The sequence below is a fragment of the Opisthorchis viverrini genome (genome assembly GCF_000715545.1).
Source record: "Opisthorchis viverrini unplaced genomic scaffold opera_v5_139, whole genome shotgun sequence".
In the NCBI taxonomy this organism is placed as follows: domain Eukaryota; kingdom Metazoa; phylum Platyhelminthes; class Trematoda; order Opisthorchiida; family Opisthorchiidae; genus Opisthorchis; species Opisthorchis viverrini.
The window spans coordinates 413,950-435,766 of record NW_008751795.1 but is presented as its reverse complement, the minus strand read 5'-3'; the positions used below and the strand labels follow the sequence as shown (position 1 = coordinate 435,766).

Sequence of the window (21,817 nt, the reverse complement as noted above, 5' to 3'; positions counted from 1 at the left end):
GGTGTTTTGTAAACTATATATATATATATATATATATATATATATGAGGCCATGGATCAACAGCGTGGAAAAATGTAACAGGATAGAATCCTGTTGGACTGGTCAAGAAATACCACCAATCGAACGAAAATACGTCTGTCTTAAATCCCAGGCACGTTTGTAATTCCTATATCTCCACAGCTGTGGATATGCTTCTAAATGCGTTGAAGTGTTTCCCTGCCTTCCAGAAAGCCAAAATTTGGGGCTTTTAAAACACACCTAGTGAGCTTTTAGCTTTTTACACCCAATAAAATGTTGAAAAAGGCTTCTCTCAGTCTCCTCAACTTTTGATTTGTCAACAGCATGCTGAATATACGATCACAAGTTGCTCATCTTGAGACAGACTTGCCTGGAAACCTAGAAGTCTCTACCGCACAAATACATTAGGCATACATTACATACCAAAAGACCGATAATCTGTCGAAAGGCGAAGGAAAATGAATAAACACGTTTGGGTTATAAAACGAATGGTTAGTCTTGAGAGTACACTTGTCGTTCCCTTGTTACGGGGTTGCCCTAGGCGGAGGTTCCTCACTACAAAAGTGACTATGTTGGTTTCAACCTACTGCTCATTTTTATACCACGCTTGTGACTAACTAATGGAGTGCACCATGTCCGGTGATTCATCCGGAGACGGATTCAGACCTCATGAATAAACCAAAGCTTAGTTGCCCGTTTTACTACCTTATTGGACATTCTATCACACCATCCTCATAAAAGATGATGTGAGTATTTCCTTTCCCCCGGTCAAACCCTTCCCTTATCTGAGCCTGCTGTTTACTGCGTCTACCTAATGGACTTGATACGCATTTGTAGGCTCACTGAACTGTTAATCCTTGACATGTCAAACAAACTGGGTCAACACGAGACCAAAGGCTACGTCAGCAGAGTCCTGACCTGTCAGCCTGTGGTACGTCGATTGGCCCTTCACCATTCTGTTTTTAATCCGCGCAAACCGGATATGGTGAGGATAGTAGTAGATTTTGCGGCGAAAACTAGAAAACCATCGCTGAATGACTGTTTATATTCCGGATCAGATTTGACGAATGATATCACCAGAGTTTTGCTACGATTTCGTTTGGACGATGTTGCGTTGGTTGCAGACATCGAAAAAATGTTCTTGCAAGATCACTTGAAGTCAGCAGATAGGGTATCACCAGGCTTTCTGTGGCACGCCGGCTGTAACTCAGAGCAGACCCCGGATGTTTACGAACTCAATGGTCACCTGCTCGGAGAGATGTTCTTGCCATTTTGCGCAACGTTTGCTTTGAGGCAAACTTTTCCGACAACCGTGAATCGTTCGATGCAAACAATATTAGAGTCCTGAAGAAGAACTTTTACCTTGATGACTGCTTGTTGTAGGCCGATTCTGCCCATGAAACTAGTAGACTAGTCGACCAGCTGTATAGGTTGTTCAAAAGGGGCGGTTTCCATCTGCGCAAACAGATAACATTCTCAGCTACTGAGACTTTGGATACAAGGCCCTGAGTACCTGAAGCTCGGTGATCAGCGGTGGCCCAAGACTGACATCGAACATCTTCATCATAAGCCCACAGATCTAGAGATGAAGACGGCCGCCACAGTTTTAGTTACCGTGACAACTGATCTTCCAACAGAGGTGTTGCTGACGTACCATTTATCATGGGTGAGGCTGTGGCAAGCGGTAGCTTGGTAAACCAGGTTCGAATCTTACCTCCACAGTAGAAGAGTTGATAAGGGTATTGAAATTAAGAAGACTCCATGACCCGACGAACTGAACGATATCGACAAGCGATACTGCGGTATGTTCAGCTAAAAACTTTTCCCTCCGATATGAGTACAACTTACAGGTTGGACTCGAAACCACGTAAAGGACCACGTACGAAATTGCCGATTAACAAGTTCCATCCGATTTTCTTAATGGCCCGTTATGTGTGGGTCGTCAACTGGGCAACCACGCTCTGTCAGGATTTACAAGACACCCTGTAATCCTCCCAGATCACCAAGGAGCGGAGGCATCTCTAATCACCATCATTAATTTGAAGGTCATATGGGTACTTCACATACTCTAGGAGTTACACGACAACGGTATAGGTGCTACCAAAGTTGTGGAGCGTCTCATCAGGAGATGCATGGAATCCACAGTAAGGTCGTCTTTCCCAGCCGACCAATTATTGGCGAATCACCCGGTCGCCAGAGTAAGGCGAGAATACCCCTTTGCAGCGACAGGTCTCGAATAGTTCGGGCTGTTTCAAAGCCGTATTACGAGGACGCAGTATAGCTGTATTTTTACATGCTTACAGACCTGCGCGATAAATATAGAAGTGGCTTATTCGCTATCCAATGACTCATTCTTCATGGCATTTTCTCGATTCATCAATGGACGAGGAACTCCACAGGAGGTGTACAGTGATAGAGGCACCAATTTCGTTGGGGCAGAAGTGGATTGCAACGAAGTAAAGGACAAAACGTTACAATGACAAATTCTCTGGCACTTTAATCTCCTTATGCTAGACACAAAGGTGGCATTAGGGAGAGGATGATACAATCGATTTAACGTGTTCTAAGTGCAGGTTTTTTGGGAGCAGAAGAATCACCGACGACATAACTAACGGACGTGGAACGAATGCCGAACAACCACTCATTGGTTCCAGTGCTAGTTAATCCCGATAACATTGATATATTGACCCCGAACCATCCATTCCTACCACGAATATCATTCATCTGTATTGATGAAGATTCAGGACTACGGCACCGATATAGTCAGCAGTAGAGGCAGAATCAATTGACACGTTTTGGCGCCGCTGACTGAGAGAATACCTTCTACTGCTTCGATTGCGGCATAATTGAAGAAACATAAGAGTGGGTGATCTGGTATTGATACTTGGAGAGCAACACACGCGCGGTATCTGGTCGAAAGGAATTGTAACAGCCACTATGCCTGAATCGGATGGGTGCGCCAGGACGGTCTTGCACAAGACTTCCGACGGTTTAGTAACCAGAGATCAACGGATGCTTGTTAGATGGGGAGGGTGAGCCGTAGGAGCTGGGTCACTGTAGGGACAATGAAAGGCTGTTAGAGTTGACTATGACTAGAGTCAATTGTACCATTTTCGCCTCTCAAAAATCGTCTTTATAGACCGTTATGGACTACCTCATAACATAATAAAGCTAATCGATGTTAGACTCTTAAATTGTGGAAAAACTTCAGGAGATCTATATGCACACGCTCCTAAACTGAACGTAAGCGAGGTTACTAGCTCATAAGCCCAAAACAGATTAGCTTTCACTTTGGTTATGAAGTACAGTAATGTTTCCTGAGAAAATATACGTCCGTAATTGCGTTCTTTGATTAGGCTACACGTTATTGATGGTTAAACCATTTGAGAAGCTGCAACTTGCCGTTTTTCAGGTAAATACGTGGGAATACATGATACATGGCACTGCATTAGAGGTTGAGTACACGCCAAACACTTTATGTTGTATAACCTTTAATGTCCGTGGGCAGTAGAGTCCAATTCCTCCAGATTTAACCTGTGTTGAAAATCAGCAGTTGTCTGAAACAACTCATAGGAAGAAAAGTTAGTCCTATGATTCAACTATTTTTATAACAGAACAAATTTAAACAGAGAAATTAAAGCGCGTTTAATTTACTTACGAGCATCCGTGTGCAGCTGAGTGGATCGAAATTCTGTATGACTTAATGTTGGACAAGGCACGGACGAATTTGAGTCTTTTGTACACATTCGGATGGCTTCAGGGGTTCTGCTATCATTTGAGACAAACCAACCAACAAATGATGGGTTGCCTGGATCATCGTTTGGCCAATGTTGCTTCATGAAAAATGTTGGCCAATTTTCCAGTTGAATGTTAGTTGGAGTAAAATAATCTGTTCTGGAGATTTGAGAAGAACGGAGCGAGACCAACATAGACCCTGAAAAGACATTTGTATTCGGTTAGATGAGTAATAGGTAAAGGTTTCTCGCTTCGCTCGGTACAAGAAACTGCCTGCCAAATTACAAAGAATTTTACAGGTAAAAATTCAAATTCGTCCAACGTGCGCTGGTGGAGTGATGGTACACGCTTGCCTCACATTTCAGATATCCAATGTTCAAACCCCGGCAGGGCCATCGGATAAGCGATGCAAATGAGCTCTATTAAGCGCAAAACTTGCGTCCAGTGCTTCCACCTTCAGGTGTGTACTCACCAGAATAGTTACGCCAGGACAAGAGGACGACAGTTCAAGCAAGAGTGATGTGACTATGAACACTTCACAAGAGGTTAGCACCAAAAAGAATAACCGGATGTTTCTTCGGACGATCAAATTAAATCTATATCTGAAAAAAAAACAAATTAATCAGGACTTAGTTGGCAGTTCAAGTTTCGGTTTGGTTGGGTGCCAGTTAGCCGAATAAGGTCCCTAAATTAATTAGAATGCCGTGCGTTATTTCAATGCGAGATTATCAAGGCCGCGACTAAATTACATAGCCATTCTTTCTTTCACTATAAACTAGTGGATAAAGTCACTTAAGATATACCAAGTGGTAATGGTGCTACCAGAAAAACAGAGAATTCACGGATGTAACCGTTCAAGGACGTGACATCAGGAGGTGGAAGTATGAAAAACGAGCCCCGAAAATAGATCGGACCAATCACCTTATGGCGCAGATTAATTAACCGGTTTTATACTGGTATATTCCTATCATTCCGTTCCAATAGTAATTTGTTCGCCTTGAGGACAAACCTGAAAAAAATCCTGTGGCTGTTTCTCCCGTGTAATATCGACAGGACATTTATTTGACCCTTCAGTAGCTTGGTTATCTGTAGACATCAAAATGGCGAATGATATTTTTTATTCTGTTTTCGTTTTAGGCATGTCATATTGAAGAACAGTGGTGTTTGCAAGAAACTGTATTCTACTGTGTTTAGTCCACAGACCTGGAAGATACTACGAACCAATAACTATTTTCTAAAGCGCATTGCTATTATTTGAGTGCTATGAAGCTGGCCAGCCCCAGTCAACAAAAACGTTGCCAGTTTTTAATGTTGCTTTAGTCTCAGTGTATTTCAACTGCCCTGCCTACTTTTCAGCTAAAAATGGATAAAATGCTCTTATGGGCTTCTTGCTATTTCTTACAGTTTAATCAAGTAAGCACGCGCTTTAAAGCTTTGCTCTAGATTTTGGTGCAAATTCGCACTTTTGGTGGTACACCAGTTCCAAGTGATCGATTTGTATCAAATAAATGCTTATAGTCCTGGTTCTAAGATCATTGCGACAGAATGTAAAACATGTATGGTAGAATGTTAGTATGTGGAAGCATTCTGGTTGTTGAACCTCAAGGCCTCGAATTAATCTGGAGCTTCTCTGAAATACTCTAGGCCATTACTCTCCTGCCATCATGGGATATCCAAACCTATCTGAAAATTTCGCACAGCAACAAAATATGGAAAGCGATTTCAACTGTAGGATAGAGTCATTTAAGTTTAATGTAAAATGTCTGAAGAGTGTTATTTGGGATGGAGACTAACTATCAACCGGTTTAACTGTTTTTGCCAATTCTAATTCGAACCGGGAATCACTAGGGTTGTTTAGTCAAGTGATTTATATGCCATGAATGGCTCGCCGCTGAGATCAAAGTACAGGCGACTGGGTGAACCCGTCAGTAGTCTGGCTAGTCAGCGGATTCCTGATTTCAGTGCCTCCGGTTGTCCTGCACTAATGAGTTAAGCGGCTGTGGCTGTCAAACTGGTAGCTAATGTTGGTCTGTCTACTGATGATGCTATACGGACTGGGTTAGTTGGTAAATTTTCTTATAAATCTGGGGATGACCATCTCCCAGGTCCGCCAAGTTGGGACCCATCACATAGAAACAAGGATTCATGAAAATATGCCTCTTACAGTAAGTTTGTATTACTTTTATTTTTATTTTAAAATGGTATTCACTGGCTAGTCCATCAAACGAAAATTGCCTTGGTAAAAAGTAGAACTCATAAGGACTTTTTGAAATCGTTTTCATAGATACCGAATAGTTCATTTAAGGATTCCTAGGTAATATTATAATATGATCGCAATAGACTAATTCAAAAAGAAGCTGCAATGGTGATTAAAGCTCTTAAGTTATGGTGACAAAGAGAAACTGCACGCTTTGAACCTATCTTCAAAATCAATTTATACTTTGACAGAATATGGGGCGCAGCTATCGGTTATTCTGCAATAGTGACCTCTGCGGCAAGAGCGCATTTACCGTCAATCTTGCTCACCATGCATTTAGAGTGTTCCTATCCCACTTTCACAGATTTGAAATCGGTACTGTCCTATGACTGTGTTCAGAATGTTCTTTCTAAGAATAGATTGTAACGCTAATCCAGTGGCATACAGCACTGCTTCAGTGGATGCATTATATTATATTACATTATTAATTATATTCGGTCAACAGCATCAAAAATATCAAACCCGTGCTCTGTTAATACGTTTCAAGGTGCAAGGTTTGTTTGCTGTCATTCAAGCAATTTAAGACTCAAGTGGCGAAACAAGAAAATCGAAACCCAACAAGGAACTTGTGAGTACGGACCACAGGGGTACACGATGGGTAATGAATGACACGTAACGCGTCTAAATTAGACATCGTTGTACCCCGAGTGAGACGTTAAAAATTTTAGCGATGTGACTAAGTCTACAGCTCCCGCAGCTGTGACAGAAATACGCTGTTCCCCGTGAGGCTAGGTAAGAGACTTTACGTGGTGAAAAACCAAAACCACCGGAACCATTTTGTTTGCCCGTGAGAACATGACAGTCACATAGTGAATTCGCGCAGTGGGATTTAAATGTGTCAAAACAACTCCAACTGACAGCAGAAACAATTGAGTCAGCTTGGCGAAATTTAGCCAGATATTTAAATTTGTGTGAACTATAACTATCTTTCAGTGAGCTGATTAGCGGCACCGACTAGAGCTAACATGCCCGGATCGGTACCGGTTTCCATAGTTCATTTTGGTGGTAGGACATGTAAATAATTTCTTTAGGGATCTAAATCACAATAACAGGTGAATTTTTCTGCTCGATGGTACCATATCACACAGACTTATCAACCACAGAGGTGCGAAATGCGGAGCACAGACGGATCTAGAGCATGCTATTGGGAATTCAGAAGTCAAAATGAGCGGCGGGGCCAGGCCTCACACTAAGCATAGCTCGGTAAGGAGAACCATGAAAAACTACACAGGTCCATCTGAACCCACAGGCTCGGTTTTATTTTCGTTATGATGATGGTCTATGAGAATACCAACAGTGGAAGCAACGACTCGTGGTCACTTTACAGGAACAGATTGATATAACCAACGTGACCAGATTGATCGAAGTGTCTGGACATAGAGGAAGAGTTGTCTTATTTAGAAATCACAAGTTTAAGCCCCTAAAATTGACGGTTCTCATACTCTAGAATTGAGGCGACTGAAACATGAGGCGGCCTGGTGCAGCACATTCAGTTGCCTGAAAACCTCACAAACGATAGAATCAGCTGGGTTCCAGGTGGGCCTCTCGCAAAACCAAATCTGTTTGCAAATGAGTGTATTTCGCTAATTTCATGTAATTTGGGCCCAGGTAGAACATGAGGTTGACGAAAACTGGGGAAGTGCACCTACTTGATGAACTCTAAGAAAGGCAAAACCGGTTGTCGGTTGTCGAAGAATTTTCAGCAACCTTATGAGTAATGCATTAGGTTTAAAGTACCTTAATTTATTGTGCAAAATACTTTTAAGGAGCAACCTGTTCAACAGTTGATGACCTAGCTAGGTAGCCTACTAGGTATAACCCTACGCGAAAGACTGAAGTTAAAAGCAGTGCAGAAGATCGACAGTTTGTACCTGTATAAACGTTACATGGGCAAAATATTTGTCATCGCTTACGACCAAGCTCAAGTAAGGTGTATTCCTCAACTCACCACCGAAATCTTAGGTTCATTTGCGTAATCAAAACGAACAACTTCATCACCTTCTTGGATACCTCTGGCACTAGAACTCTTCAATGAGCCATAAAACTACCAGGACGATATAGTACCAGAAGGTTCTCAGTTTCTTTTTGGCAGAACAAAGGTAATCACTGGTACGTACATTATTTCACGGAGCCAAGAAAATCTAAACATCTGCTACTTTTCGGTCAGGTCTTTGAAAAGATACTACGAACAAACAAATACCAGGAGTAGTTTGTTTACCTCATGTATGCTCCAGCTAAGTTCAAGCAGACAACATAAAAGAAATGTACTTTTCTCAATCTGAAATACATGGGAGATGTTTCGCTGGGGTATACCCAGAGGACTTCAAAGACTGGGCTCAAATGAACTTGTTAGGTGGTTCAATCAGGATTGTTGTGACAAACAAGACAAGTTCCACTTTAGCGTGTCAAAACTTCCCGATAAGTAACCTCAATATCAAATTTTATTTATCGATCTACTCACAACTGAGGGTCATAGTGGGCGAACTTGAAGTAGGATTGAGACGTGTGCATACCTCAATGCCTTATGTATGGTGGGTCAGACTGAAAGAAACAAAACTAGTATAAGCATAATCTTATCTGGTCTTCAGACAACTTTATCAGTTTGGTCACGTGACGAACACAAAATATTGCTTTGAACTGACCACAAGTCATCACTCTCGTTGTTGATATTCCTTGGGACCATCACCATAACCAAAAGGATCTGTTTTGTTTATCATTGTTCTCATTATTGAGCTGGGTTCAGTGTCTGGTAAAGCCTGGCAGACCCACCGCTCAATTTTAACTTGTGAATTTTCAACAACATGATTTACGTCTATGTGGTCATCGAATTTCACACGTCTGTGGTGATATGGTACCATCCAGCAATAAACGTCATCATTCTATAGTGTTCTCCACCTTGTAAATAGACTGAAAAATAACTTAAGCCTACTTGAACAGCTTGTGACTTAGGTCCAGTTAGTTCAGTTCAGGAGTGGGGTGATCATTTAGTTAATTCTGATGGTAAGCTCCATGACAGTATTTGACTACTGGTTCATAACATGGTCAAAAACAGCCCGCGTCAGGCTGCTTTAACCTGTTTTACAATACAAAAATACCATGGTATCCACCATTTAATGCCACGACTTCATACTTCAAACATGTACCATACAAGTACTGGAGGCAAAGCTAATTTATTTTACACTGTGATTGCAACGTAATGTGAGTGCCGCCCGGAAACAGACGAGTGCAATAGCTTCTCATAACAGCTAAACTCGCCGCGTTCACACGAAACTGTGCGCTCCTTAAAGGTTGCCAAACCTTCGAGACAGTTTTGTTTTTATGAAGCGCAAAAGTACAGAGAACTGCCTCCTCATTCGAAGATATTCATCCTGTATAGATATTCAAGAATTACTATGAAGTTAACGAACACAGTACAACAAATTCTTTTTCTGAATCCTCTGACATTTGTTGGGAAACTTTGTTCAACCATTAACTGATTAAAAAAAGCAACTACGTCCAAACGATACGACTGACGAGTAAAATTACATAACAAGGAGGGCTACTGGATCTTACAAGCTCAAACGTAGCAAGCGGTTGAACAATATTTGATCGCAGATCAGCCTTGAAACGAAATTCACATCCACAGAATCCCCTTCATAATGCGATAATTTATCGATGTGGAATAAAGGTTCCCTGAGTTGCTTTGTTTAATTCAGGTTGATTTATCTTTCAAAGCCCATAGTGCGTTGCAACTGGAACAACCATGTGTGGAAATAAAAAACCCTAAGTATTCATTTTTCACGTCAACGTAAATCATTTCCAAATTAATTTCTAATCGAGTACATACGTCTGGAGAAGAAAAAACTGCTATTTCTCAAAGTTGAAACACCCCATTTGTTAGGACAGCTTTTAGCATTGGAATCGCCAATGGCTGAACTCGGAAACAAACTATCGTTAAGTGTGTCCGTTTAAGGTTTATTGGCACGCTTTACATATCAGATGGCCCGCAGTGAGTGAAAAACGCAGAACTGACAGATGATCAGATACTATACAGATCAGTAAGTGATTGTATGACAATAATAGTCACGGACGTTGCTGAAGTCCGTTTCACAATCTCGTCGAGTTTATTTCCCACATTTCGCTCCACTAAATTAATTAGGTGTGATGACAGGTGTTCCGAGATATGCCTCTTTGTTTACTTCAACTGCAGTAGAACTCAGTTTGTATAAACTGACGATATCTACATCGTCGAAGTTTAATGACACTGCAACGTGTGAAAGAATGTCGAGTTGTACCCACTTCTGTCTGCATTTTGAATCAAACATTCGGCCGAAGCAACACTTTAGGATGACTGTACTCTGCCTTACTGTTCAATTTTCACAATCGCAGTAACAGCTATAATTTATTAGCTTTCTGGTTGTGAACTCGGTCAGGGCGCGCTTGATTTGTCTGCTTATTCCATAGAATTTGCGATACACACAACTCTTGACGATATATGCTGTGCTGCGCACGCGTGTATAACTACAACAGAAATAAGGAATTAATCATGATTCTCACCAGATTAACAAAGCAGGTTCATTCGAATTGGTAATTAGCGTTACCAACAAATGGGATGTTATTTTCATGGTTTGAAACGCACTTTCGGTACAAAATTTACAGGCAGCACTGACTGCAGTGTCAACAGTTCCACGCCTGAGGTCTACCCAGCGACCTATCACAAAGAATGTACTGGAAGAATGTACTATCTACTTATGTGCGCGTTCGAATCCCCGGTTGTGTGTTTGACTAGCGTTCCGGATACTGGCAAACATCTATCACGGCGCAGGACCGGGAGAAAACGGCGTTCACGGTTGGGGACACCCAATACCAATGTAGACGAATCCTGTGTGGTTTGCCGCGTGCACCTTTCATATTCCGGCGCTTGATGCTTTGTTTAACGAAGGGACTCTAGAACGTTGCCGTGTACGAAGACGATAACGTTGGGTGCAACAATTAGGAAGCAGAGAGCACGCAGTTCACTTAAAGACTGCCATATTGAAGCGCATCCGAGGGCTTGCCTGCGGATAAATGAAGCGAAGACGCAGCTTGCCCAGAGTTCTGTGACACTGCTCGGACATAAACTGGATCAAGAGGAGGCTAGAACACTGCCAGAAAAACTGGAAAAGATCCAAGACTATGCTGCTCCCAATTCAAAGCGCTCCCTACGGCGATTTCCTGGACGAGCAACATAGTACAGCCGGTTTGTCAAGGATTTCAACACGACTGCCGCTCCACTGTACGACTTGCTTGGGAAAAGTCGAAAATTATGCCAGCTTCACTCAAATTTAGCCTATCGAAGTGACTCTCGAACGTCCTCAATTCCTTGTTTTTCTTTCCGTTCTCAATACTCTTCTTTGTACCTAGATGCATTTCGATGATCAAACATTCAATCCTTCACTGCTGTTCTCTGCTAAAATCAGTACTTGTTTTGTTCAATGTTTCCAGCTAAATCTGTTAAGAATAACGAAGACACATAGATCTCTTGCCCTCAAAATGTTGGATTACATCAAATCACTCCAGCATGGTACATTCATGTGAGCACGAGCACATTCTACCCTCATTCGCTTCGTTCCTGACAACTGGATTGTAGTAATGAACAAAACCCTTTGGAACTACCTGATGTGGTGGACCACTCAGAAAACGAGCACTTACTAAGTGAGAATTTTTACTCTCCACGTACCTCGGTTAGGTTATATTTAATCAAACCATTCATGGCCAGGTGCGTGTACTCCAGGTATGAAAAAGTGTTTTACTCTACTCCTGCCCACAGAGAGGGAAGAACTCGACTACAACCTTCGAAAAATTTAAATACAGGAAAACTTTCAAGACCCAATCCTAGTGACTGGTCCAAAATGCACTGCTAGTTGATAGAAAACACCCGGAAAAAGAGCAATAGAGCTTTTGTGAATGAGAATTGCATACGGCTGAGCGCAATATCTTGAAAAAATCTCCTTGGTTTTTGAAGTCGGCACAAGTTTGTTTGCCGCGGTGGGTGCCTCTGCTAAAATGTGGTTCGGTGTATAGAGCGATTATTCTGTGCATCGTATTTCACAAAACACTAGCAGTGTCCACGGTTGACGTGTTCAAGAATAATTCTAGATGCTTAGAGAAGACTGTTCTCTAAAACTTCGTTCTTTAAGGATCTACTGTTCTGAAATTTGTGAATGACGAAAACTTCTGGTTGGTTATCACATGGAAAACACATTTGTGAACAAATGAGCCTAAATAATATAAAAAACGAAGCAGTCTACGGATTTATTTCTAACCGGAGGTGGATTAGTCCCATCGAAGTAAAGGGTAACAGCAAATTCTAGATCATGATTCCATCCATATAGTGGATGAATACACATATCGATGGATTTTTACGAGACAAATCACTAGTAGATATCATACGAGCTCAGTATCATGGGTTTGCATTCAGACGTACGATACTTTCCATCTGATGATTAAAAGCTGTACCCGAATTTTTTATTCCATGGCTATGCACAGAACCTTGTCATTCCATTTCACTTAGAACTAAACCATTGCGCACGGGATACCGCCAAAACGCTTTGTGGTAAAAGTAGAATGCGTGAAAAACAAGCAAAGCGTTCTCCTTCGCAGACTGACCAATACAGAAGAAGGAAACTATTCGCTATCTGGGCGTAACAATTTCCGACCACCGTTAGTGACGCATGCGAAGCAGTGTGAAAAAAAATATAACAGAACCCTCAAGAAGTGGTTTGAGGAAATGTCTGGTGATATTTGGTTGAAATTGTAATGTATACGTATGTAGATAAATACTTTAATCCTCTTGAACAAAGACGACCAACGAAGGAATATTCTGCCTTGAATAAAGAAAGAACAAAAATTGCTGCGTTTATCGTACATTCAAATATAAATAGAGTGGAACACGACATCTAGCTTAATAGGTTTTGGTCATTTTTAATGGATCCAGATAAATGGGCAAGACTCTGATTATGAACAAAGTTGTCGACTATGGTAATCAATCCCAGAACGGCAAGCGTGGAAAATTCGCTTGAAAACAATCTTAGACTGGCTTCACTTACATGATAAAATCTCACTTAAAAAACTCCCGGCAAGAGTCATAAAGTTTGTCTCATCAGAATGCTATGAGGATATTTTCTTGGTGAACTCTGTGAACAAAATTGCTGTCGGACATCTTATCGCACGGATGGCAATCAAAATTATTCCAGCTTTGTGTTACTGAAACCTTCGCGAGACTTCAAATTGTCGTCGTCATCATCATCAAGGATAGCAACATCAGTGTTGCCACTGATGTTTACAAGCCGTACAACCATAAGTTTCGTCTAGTTACATATATACATATATATATATATATAATTGTATTAAAAGCCCTACAGAAAAGAGAAGGGAAAAAGAGAGGGTGAGGGAGGGGACCTAGTGCTGGACTATGTCAAGCATACTGAGGTGCCTACACCTCCAACCGCTCAATCAGACAATCTGGAAAGAAACTGACAGCAAGAACGCCACTGACATCGATCAGCCGGCATTTCTTGCAACGTCTCCAGCCAAGCACAGACGCGGTCACGAGGACCCCATCCTGGGAGGCGTACAACACCAACAACACCCAAACTCTTTGTGATCTCTTTGACGCCTTTCTGCCAAGTCATGTGCTGTTCAACTCGCGGTGTGCGCCATCCTGAAGGAGGCACGGAGAACAACACTGGTCTCGGTAGACGGTGTTTCGGCATACGTAGCACATGACCGAGCCATCGCAGTCAGTGATGCTAGATGTTTTCCCGGATTGAGGTGCCTGCTGCACAACCGAATACCCGTTTCTAATCGCCTCGTTACTGACACGCTGATGCCATTCAAAGCCAGCCAAGCTTCTGAGGCTTCTGGCGCCTCCCTTCTTACACTTCTTACACTTTCAAATTAACGGAAACGGGGCAACACTGAGTTCGACTTCCAGCGGAAGGACATTAATTTACTGGCACACGTAGCTGAAGATTCACTTTAACTTAATGAAGATGCTTTATATTATGACGGTCGAATCAATAACATGGAAATGTGTTTAGTACTCTCTCTTGTTTTGGGCTTTACTCTAACAGAAGAAATAGATGTTTGTACGCGAATTCTGTTATACATTGGCTAACCTGTTGACTTTACAACTTAACACTTAATTGAATAGTGCACGCGAAATCCAACTTACCATATGACAAAATGTATAGAACGCAGCAGTTGTCAAAATTTACAAACACCTCAAAGAAATGGTCCTAGGGAACCTGAGAGGCAAGCTAAACTGGCTGGAAATGTGGATATTGTCACTTTGTTCAAACCCGCCCATCTCAAAAGCAGGCGAACACTGGAATTACGTTCTACAAATTTTCTAGAAATACGCTTTTATCAATAAGCGAATTCTGTTCACACTACGTGTACTAAGAACTTCGCGTTATAAGCCAATAATTTTGGTAGCAACTGTAACCCATCTGAGTGATGATGTGACGGACGCAACTAGGTTCTGTGTATAAAAGGTCCTATAAAAACCATGCATCGTACTTGGAGAGAAAAATGTCCGGATGAACAGTGCCCACTACCAGTTTACGACTTCAAGGTGTTTCATTCAAGTGTTCTATTCACATCTTAATTTACTTGGTATCGACTAGCTAGATTTTCTATGTGCAACATGATAAACCTTTTAACCTACGAAAAACAGCTACTTGTCGAAGCAAATGCAAAACAGCTGTTTCGTCCAAGTGCTTTGGTGCCACAATTCATTGACGAACACTTGAATGTAGTGCTCAAAGTCCCACGGAGATCCAATATGTAAAGGAAGCTGAACCACCTAGCTTGCACAACACCAGTAATTGTCTATGGAAGCGTGTCTGATCCAGTTTCATCTTGCAGTGATGGCACCATTGCAGACTGACACTTCTGCTATTTTAAGACAGATCTTCTCAAGGTAGAACTACCAGATATGTATGTTCGGTCAGCTTTGAGAGCACTGGAGAATTATCGACGCTTAGTATACACTAGTAATTGTTCATTTATAAAAGAATGCTATCTGAAACTAATAGCATCATCATTTTAACGGCAGGCAAACCCCTACTGGCGACTGTAGAAAGTCCAATAGAGGTTCTGCCATATACGCGAGATCACATGTTGCTCAAACGCCGAGAAGCACTGTAGACCTTTCTCACCACTACCGCAAATCATCAGCAGTGCGCATTTCACGAACGTCCAGAACGGTTGAACCCCACTAGATCAAAGCTAGTTCGAGGCTAAACCACGGATACCTCAAATGTAGCAGCAGTGACCACGTGGTGTGACCCTTGGATTGAAATATGGATGGCGATATATGTCAAGGACGGTTCAGTGTTCGACTACTAGCCGGGTGGGCGTAGGTTCAAATTTCCCAGGGATTCACGTGATGCGCAGGACGTTTGCGAACGGAATAAAATGATAGTGTGCTCCTCAACTTTTCAGCATATACTGATATCGCAGGACTAAATCTCGATTGAAACAATACATATTACACTCGTTGCGGGTCAGCAAGTGATTTATGGTCATCAAAAGTAGTTTAACCCCAGCTCTCCTATTTGATATTGATAAAAAAATCCAAAATTAGTTGCTGTTCAAATGGAACACACTTGTGAGAATAATATCCCTGCCTTCAATCCCTTGTTTCGTTGTCAGCCCAAGAACAACATTCAGTCTGTTACGCCTTTCTTGGGCCTTCTGATTCGTTGCAAAATTAAAATCGGATTGGGAAAGAAAGATCAAGCTCTGTCCGTATGACTTGAAATGGTTTGAAGAACATGTGACATGGAAGAGAATCAATTATTCGTGTGGAACTTCAACCGCCCCTATCTGTTTTTGACCTCGCTCATAGCGAATAGCCCGTATTACTGAATTACTCCACTTGCTGGTTACAAGGGTGTGTTCTGGTGGATGCAACCAAAAAAATTCGATTAAATGTGAAACGTGATCAGTAATGTATCCAAAGGGAAGCTTGTAATCTCAAAAGTGGACCCAATGTTGTAATTCCTCTCACACTTTTGTTACATTTCTTACAAGATGGCCGTCAGCCTAATCTGACTCTATTTTTGAGGAATGTATTGTCCAAATGTGCAGTGTGTGGTCGCAGCATAACAAATAGGAGAATCACGCACGATTTTGGATCAGGCATAACGCAGTCGGAAGGATGGGTATTTATCTAAGGTTTTATAAAAGGCTTTGATTTCACGGTACATGCGGAAACAAGTTCCGGAACGCCGACATTTTGTTCATACATTGCACAGTTGAAAGCGACGGCTTTCGGCGATCACACTGCCTCCACATATGGAACATCTGGCTAGAAGGTTTTAAAATTATGCTCGTACTTCTGAGGTCCAAATGGAGTTCGAGACATATTCATGACCAGTTTCATACACATCGTAGAAAAAACCTCACATAAATTTCTTTGAAAAAAATTGCACGCAATATTTTCTTGTAAATGTGAACGCATATTCTTATTTGCTGTCTAAAATATTCCGCTTCTCAGACATGTGTTTTCGCAATTTGGCACGCCCAGTAATTTTGTTTTCAGATAACGGTCCACATGTCAGTATGGCCGAAATCAGTCAGGTTTGAAAGCCATTGGCCGTTGATCACGTCTTTGGTGCGATATATCATTTTCAGTCCAATGACCAGGCAAAAAGGTTTGTCGGCCGATTTCAAGGGGCGTGGGGGGAGGGGCAAAGTCCAACACACTTGTCCATGAATACATGGCTCGACAACTAATCTATGTTTACCTAATCAAAAACCATCGGCTAGTTTTTTTTCGAAGACCGCTATGAGTGCTTGTGATCATATGAAGTCAGAAAGGAATCCAATTCACAAAATGATCATCCGTTCTTGCGTTTTAGGCTAAAAACGCCTATACAAATGTCCAAACTGTTGGCTTCAGACGTGGCCGGCGCAAACGCCCCAGGGGTTATGAGTTACATGAAACAGTGGTTAATTATGAAAAAGTGGTTCAGCGCCGTCAATCATGTCACACCCAGCAATTCATGTAAAAACTCAGACAATGATGGTTTTTGTTCTACTACAAAGCATTCCGTTCAACATGTCCACTGTTGTATTTGTGTGAGAAAAAGGCGTCAAAGGCCTCCTATTGATATACCCCGGCATTTCTGTTAAACACCGCTACCAGCCTGAGAGCTTCGTTTGCATGTTTCGAAAAGAACTCCCGATGAACGTTTTACCCTCATTGGTTGGTAACCATATAATTTTAACCACGAAAAGGAGAAGCAGGGAGTGAAGCGGGTAGCGAATAGGTTGGAAGCCTTGTTCAAATCATGTGAATCTTCACAGTTCACAACGTCCATAATTGTCGAGAGACGATGATAAATGGGGCTCACTACCCCAACAAAATAACTCTGCGTGCCAAGCGTCAAGTTCGACTGTTTGTTTGATAGTCGGCGGCCTATTGTTTGTGTTGACGCTTGGAGCGAGAATAATTGTATAGCTCCCGGACTATTTCAGAAAGGTGTAAGATTCGCTTGCATAAAAGGAAACGTCACGACTCTGGAAGCCAGAGGACAAGCAGAAATCACAACCCAAATTCCCGGGCTATTTTAACGGACGTATGCACATTTTGTTGGAGGTAGCATTGAATAAAACACAGCCGACAGGCTTTGCAATCGTACTTGTTTTCTGACTTATATCCGAATAACCATCGCCTGGTAACCAAAACTAAGTTTAAATACTGGTTCCCCAAAAAGGATGAAAGTCAGTATTAACTAGCTGAATCGGAATGCAATGGCGCGCTTTCAAACAGAAGTTGAAAAGCAAGTAAACCTCCTCCTTGTTAAAGAAACAAGAAATGAATTTTGCACAGTAATTTTGCAACAAGAAGTGTATGGAAGGGAGCTGGGTCCATTTCCTGACGACAACATAAATTTCTAAAATTTGGCAAGTAGAAAGGCCCATATTAGACTAGTGAAAAAAGAACATTAGACACAATACCCAGGAGGAATAATGGAAGACTGTTTTGCAATTCCACAACAATGAAAAAACGGAACCAAATCCACGCGTACCGCTCACTACTCAGTCCCGTCAGGGTAAGCGGCCGAGCGCTCACATGTAAAACTGCAAATCAGATTGGGTGTCGCGTACTGGGGTAGTTAGAAATGTGATTTCAGAAACCGGATTTCTGTTTTACTTGCAAATGACAATGAGTTTGATGACGTAGTAGATTCATTTAGCTGTGGAGTTTAAAGTTCGCTCTATCAGCTCAATAATATCTCTGAATTTCATGTTAAACAATATGCATTTAATCTGTTCGTAATATTGATTATGGGTGTCGAAAGTCACACTGTACGAATTAGGATCAGAGGTTTCAGTCTGCTTCCTGATATTGCAGGATTCACGTTACTTCTCTGAACAAAGGCATCTACTGTGAGGTTTCAGGTGGAATCACACTTGAATACCAAACTTGCGAGGTATTTGCTCAATGCTGCCGATGCTGATAGCCGGTAGCAACGCTCCACAGCGCAAAACAAATTACTCCAAGCTACACTAACTCCGATTTTCTTTAAAAATGGCGTCATCAGTGAACTGATGACGCAAAGGGTGTAACGACACTTGTCGGAAAGTTTAATGTTGCATATGTAAAACCAGTCTTCATTATTCATCCCAACGTCAACCAAGGGTTAGAGAATAGACCTCGCATATAAGCCATTTTGATATGAACTTACGAAGTCTGCCGGTTCTTTTGAGACAAATATGTTATCTGAAAGACGCGGAAAGTTTTAGCTTGTACGTCTCAGGATATTTGGATTGTATGTAAGGGAGACAGCCACCCACGTGGGCAGACCGTTTTCCATTTAATTGATACCGTGCGCACGCATTATTAGACATCTTCAGAAAATTGTGTACACTTATGATCAAGAGGACTAAGTCGATAACTAATCACACTTCTAGTCAGCCGCCTGTAACCGAACGGTTAGATGGTAAAAACACCGACCGGGAAGTTGAAAGTTCGAAGCTCCGAGTTTGATGAGATGCGCCTGATGATCCCCTCGCATATAAGCCATTTTGATATGAACTTACGAAGTCTGCCGGTTCTTTTGAGACAAATATGTTATCTGAAAGACGCGGAAAGTTTTAGCTTGTACGTCTCAGGATATTTGGATTGTATGTAAGGGAGACAGCCACCCACGTGGGCAGACCGTTTTCCATTTAATTGATACCGTGCGCACGCATTATTAGACATCTTCAGAAAATTGTGTACACTTATGATCAAGAGGACTAAGTCGATAACTAATCACACTTCTAGTCAGCCGCCTGTAACCGAACGGTTAGATGGTAAAAACACCGACCGGGAAGTTGAAAGTTCGAAGCTCCGAGTTTGATGAGATGCGCACTGCTGATGATCCCAAATAAAAGTAAAATGTTTAACAATACTTCTCGGATTTTCAGCGTAGTTTGGCTTTATCGGCAGGATAAAATTTCTGTTGCAAATTACCATAAACCTCACGCCACAGCAAAAGTCATTATACCAAATTCTTTTTTTGAATCGCACTTCTTTCTTCACAGAGGCCGGTATAATCCACATCAGGGAACTGGGCTTTGCATGCATACTTTGTGTACAGACAACGTGTCACACCTGCCCGGATAATGACACATCACTCCCCCCTAACTAGTCCCCCTTACATCGATTTTATTATTGATGTGTCGATGGATACCGTCAACCATATATATATGTATATATATATATATACGAGGTAGTGGAACAGACTGTAGAGATAAGCTTCTAGAGATCGACCTAGGTTTGTGTTCGGTTTTGAAGGTATTCTATAAACTCGTCACCTAAATGGACATTGCGTATTCGTCCAATGACCTTGTAAATGCGCCGCTGTTTACTGTTTAGTCAGACAGTAGACCGTGCCCTGTTTGAGCAAACAAAATCCGTAGCCTCACCAAAGTTTTTCAGCACATCTGCTTTTGATTCTGTATAGCGAATTCAAGACTAGCATCATTCATAAGTAAGCTGTATCCAGCTACTGCATAGTCAGTAAAAGCAGATCACACAAGAAGCATTCGTTTGAAACTGGTTTGAACGAAACTTTTATTGCAAAAAATTCCAAAATACTACGTATATAAAATTGGTAATTGGCTTGTTAATTAATTAAAAATGCACCTAAATAATGGGTCCCAAACAGGGTTAAACATGCAGAAATGGATTTTATAAATGAGCCGTTAAACTAATTCCACCGTGCAAAGCACAAGAAAGCACATTAAAAAGCCTGAACTATTCCGCTGTAACTCTACTGTTTGCATACATTAACAAATTCGCAAGCAATTCGATCGGCGAGAAAGTATTCGGAAGTTGAACTTACAAAAAAATAAAGCTCTTTACTGTTGTTAGTATTTAGTGCTTTTATCGTTAGTCAGTTAACAGATGTCACGTTCCCCGTCTGGGAAATTTGACTTCAATGTACAGTAGCCCACAAACATGTGTCGTTTTGTTACCTTCAACCAACTGTCGGAACGGCACTGCGAAATGTTTCCTTATTTGTCTATAACGAACATGTATGGCTTAGGTTGGGACAATTTGAAAGCTCTAAATGTCAAGTAGACAGCCAAAACCTTTTGATATACTGTTTTTTTCCGGAAGCTAAGGCAAGATTGCATGTTCAAAGAGGTAACCGATTACAGTGTACTCAATGCCGTACAGTGTAACATATGATCACTCTACCAACTGATGCGTGTCCGCACATTTTATTTCCGATCATAGAAGTCCATCCAGTATTTCTGGTGATAGTGTCATAGTAGAGAAATTAGGAAGCCCAAAATAAAATGTATCCACTGCTTTTAAACTCAAATTCAAACAGATGCTATTTTCAACAATGACGGAATGAACTATTCATGTAATTTGACGTAGACTAAGGTGATATCAGATAGAAAACGGACAAAAAAACCATTATAGGATGCATGGAAGGGTTTCCATTTAGAAGGGAGTTAGGCAGCATTTTCCCGGCCTTTGAAATAGTCCTAATGAATTTCTATGCGTACATCACGAAGTCCCGGTACAATCCATTGCTATAAAACTTACTAATGTCACATTGTAGTAATCCACTGATTCTAGTGTATTTTCGATTTTGAAAGTGCACCAAAGATAGTGCTATCGCGACTGANGACTGAACCGCTAGTGTTCAAGGCAGTGCGCATCATCCAGAAGACAACATTAAAGCAGAGCTAACTTAATCGCACCCATTAAGAAGCCTGACGCCATCACATGAGATGCTCTGTTAAATCAAACGCCCACAATCATGGACCACAGAAAGTAAAGTAAACATTTATCCTACTGAATTGAGACGGTGTTTTAAGCAAGGGAAGGTATCACGAATCAGGATTTTAGCTTACCTTACTCAAAGTATTTCTTAGAAAAAATGCTGGCAGCTTCCTTGTCAGATTGATAGGAAACTTTGCATCAGAAACCAACAATACGTATTTAATTCCAGTGTGATCGTCGATGTCGACCAGTGTTACCTTGTAGCTCAGGCCACTATATACTTATCTAGACAGCCGGTTCTCCCTTACTTTGGTGTATTTCCACCAGATTACCTGGCATACTGACTAGCAAGCAAAAATCACTTCCAAGCTGCACTTTTCATTACCACCCTATCACCTGTGCTTGCCACCAGGTCATCGTCATGAAATCGCTGTGGTATTGTTGACGTAAATCATTCACTGCTTTCTTTGTAGCAGCATCATTCCAACAATGTTTTATGTACGATTCCGTGAGAAATCCATATCCACCTTCCACAGAAGCACAAG

The 21,817-nt window shown here is 41.5% G+C and overlaps 1 protein-coding gene across 1 annotated transcript in view; it reads right to left on the bottom strand.

Moving 5' to 3' along the window:
* Positions 1–21,817, bottom strand: part of T265_14074 (hypothetical protein) — a gene marked incomplete at both ends in the record, with an annotated part of 103,652 nt that overhangs the window by 51,325 nt on the left and 30,510 nt on the right. Inside the window, one exon of the mRNA XM_009171917.1 lies at positions 3,677–3,907. Within this exon, the coding sequence (XP_009170181.1) occupies positions 3,677–3,907 (231 nt within the window). The remainder of the gene's footprint in view (positions 1–3,676; positions 3,908–21,817) is intronic.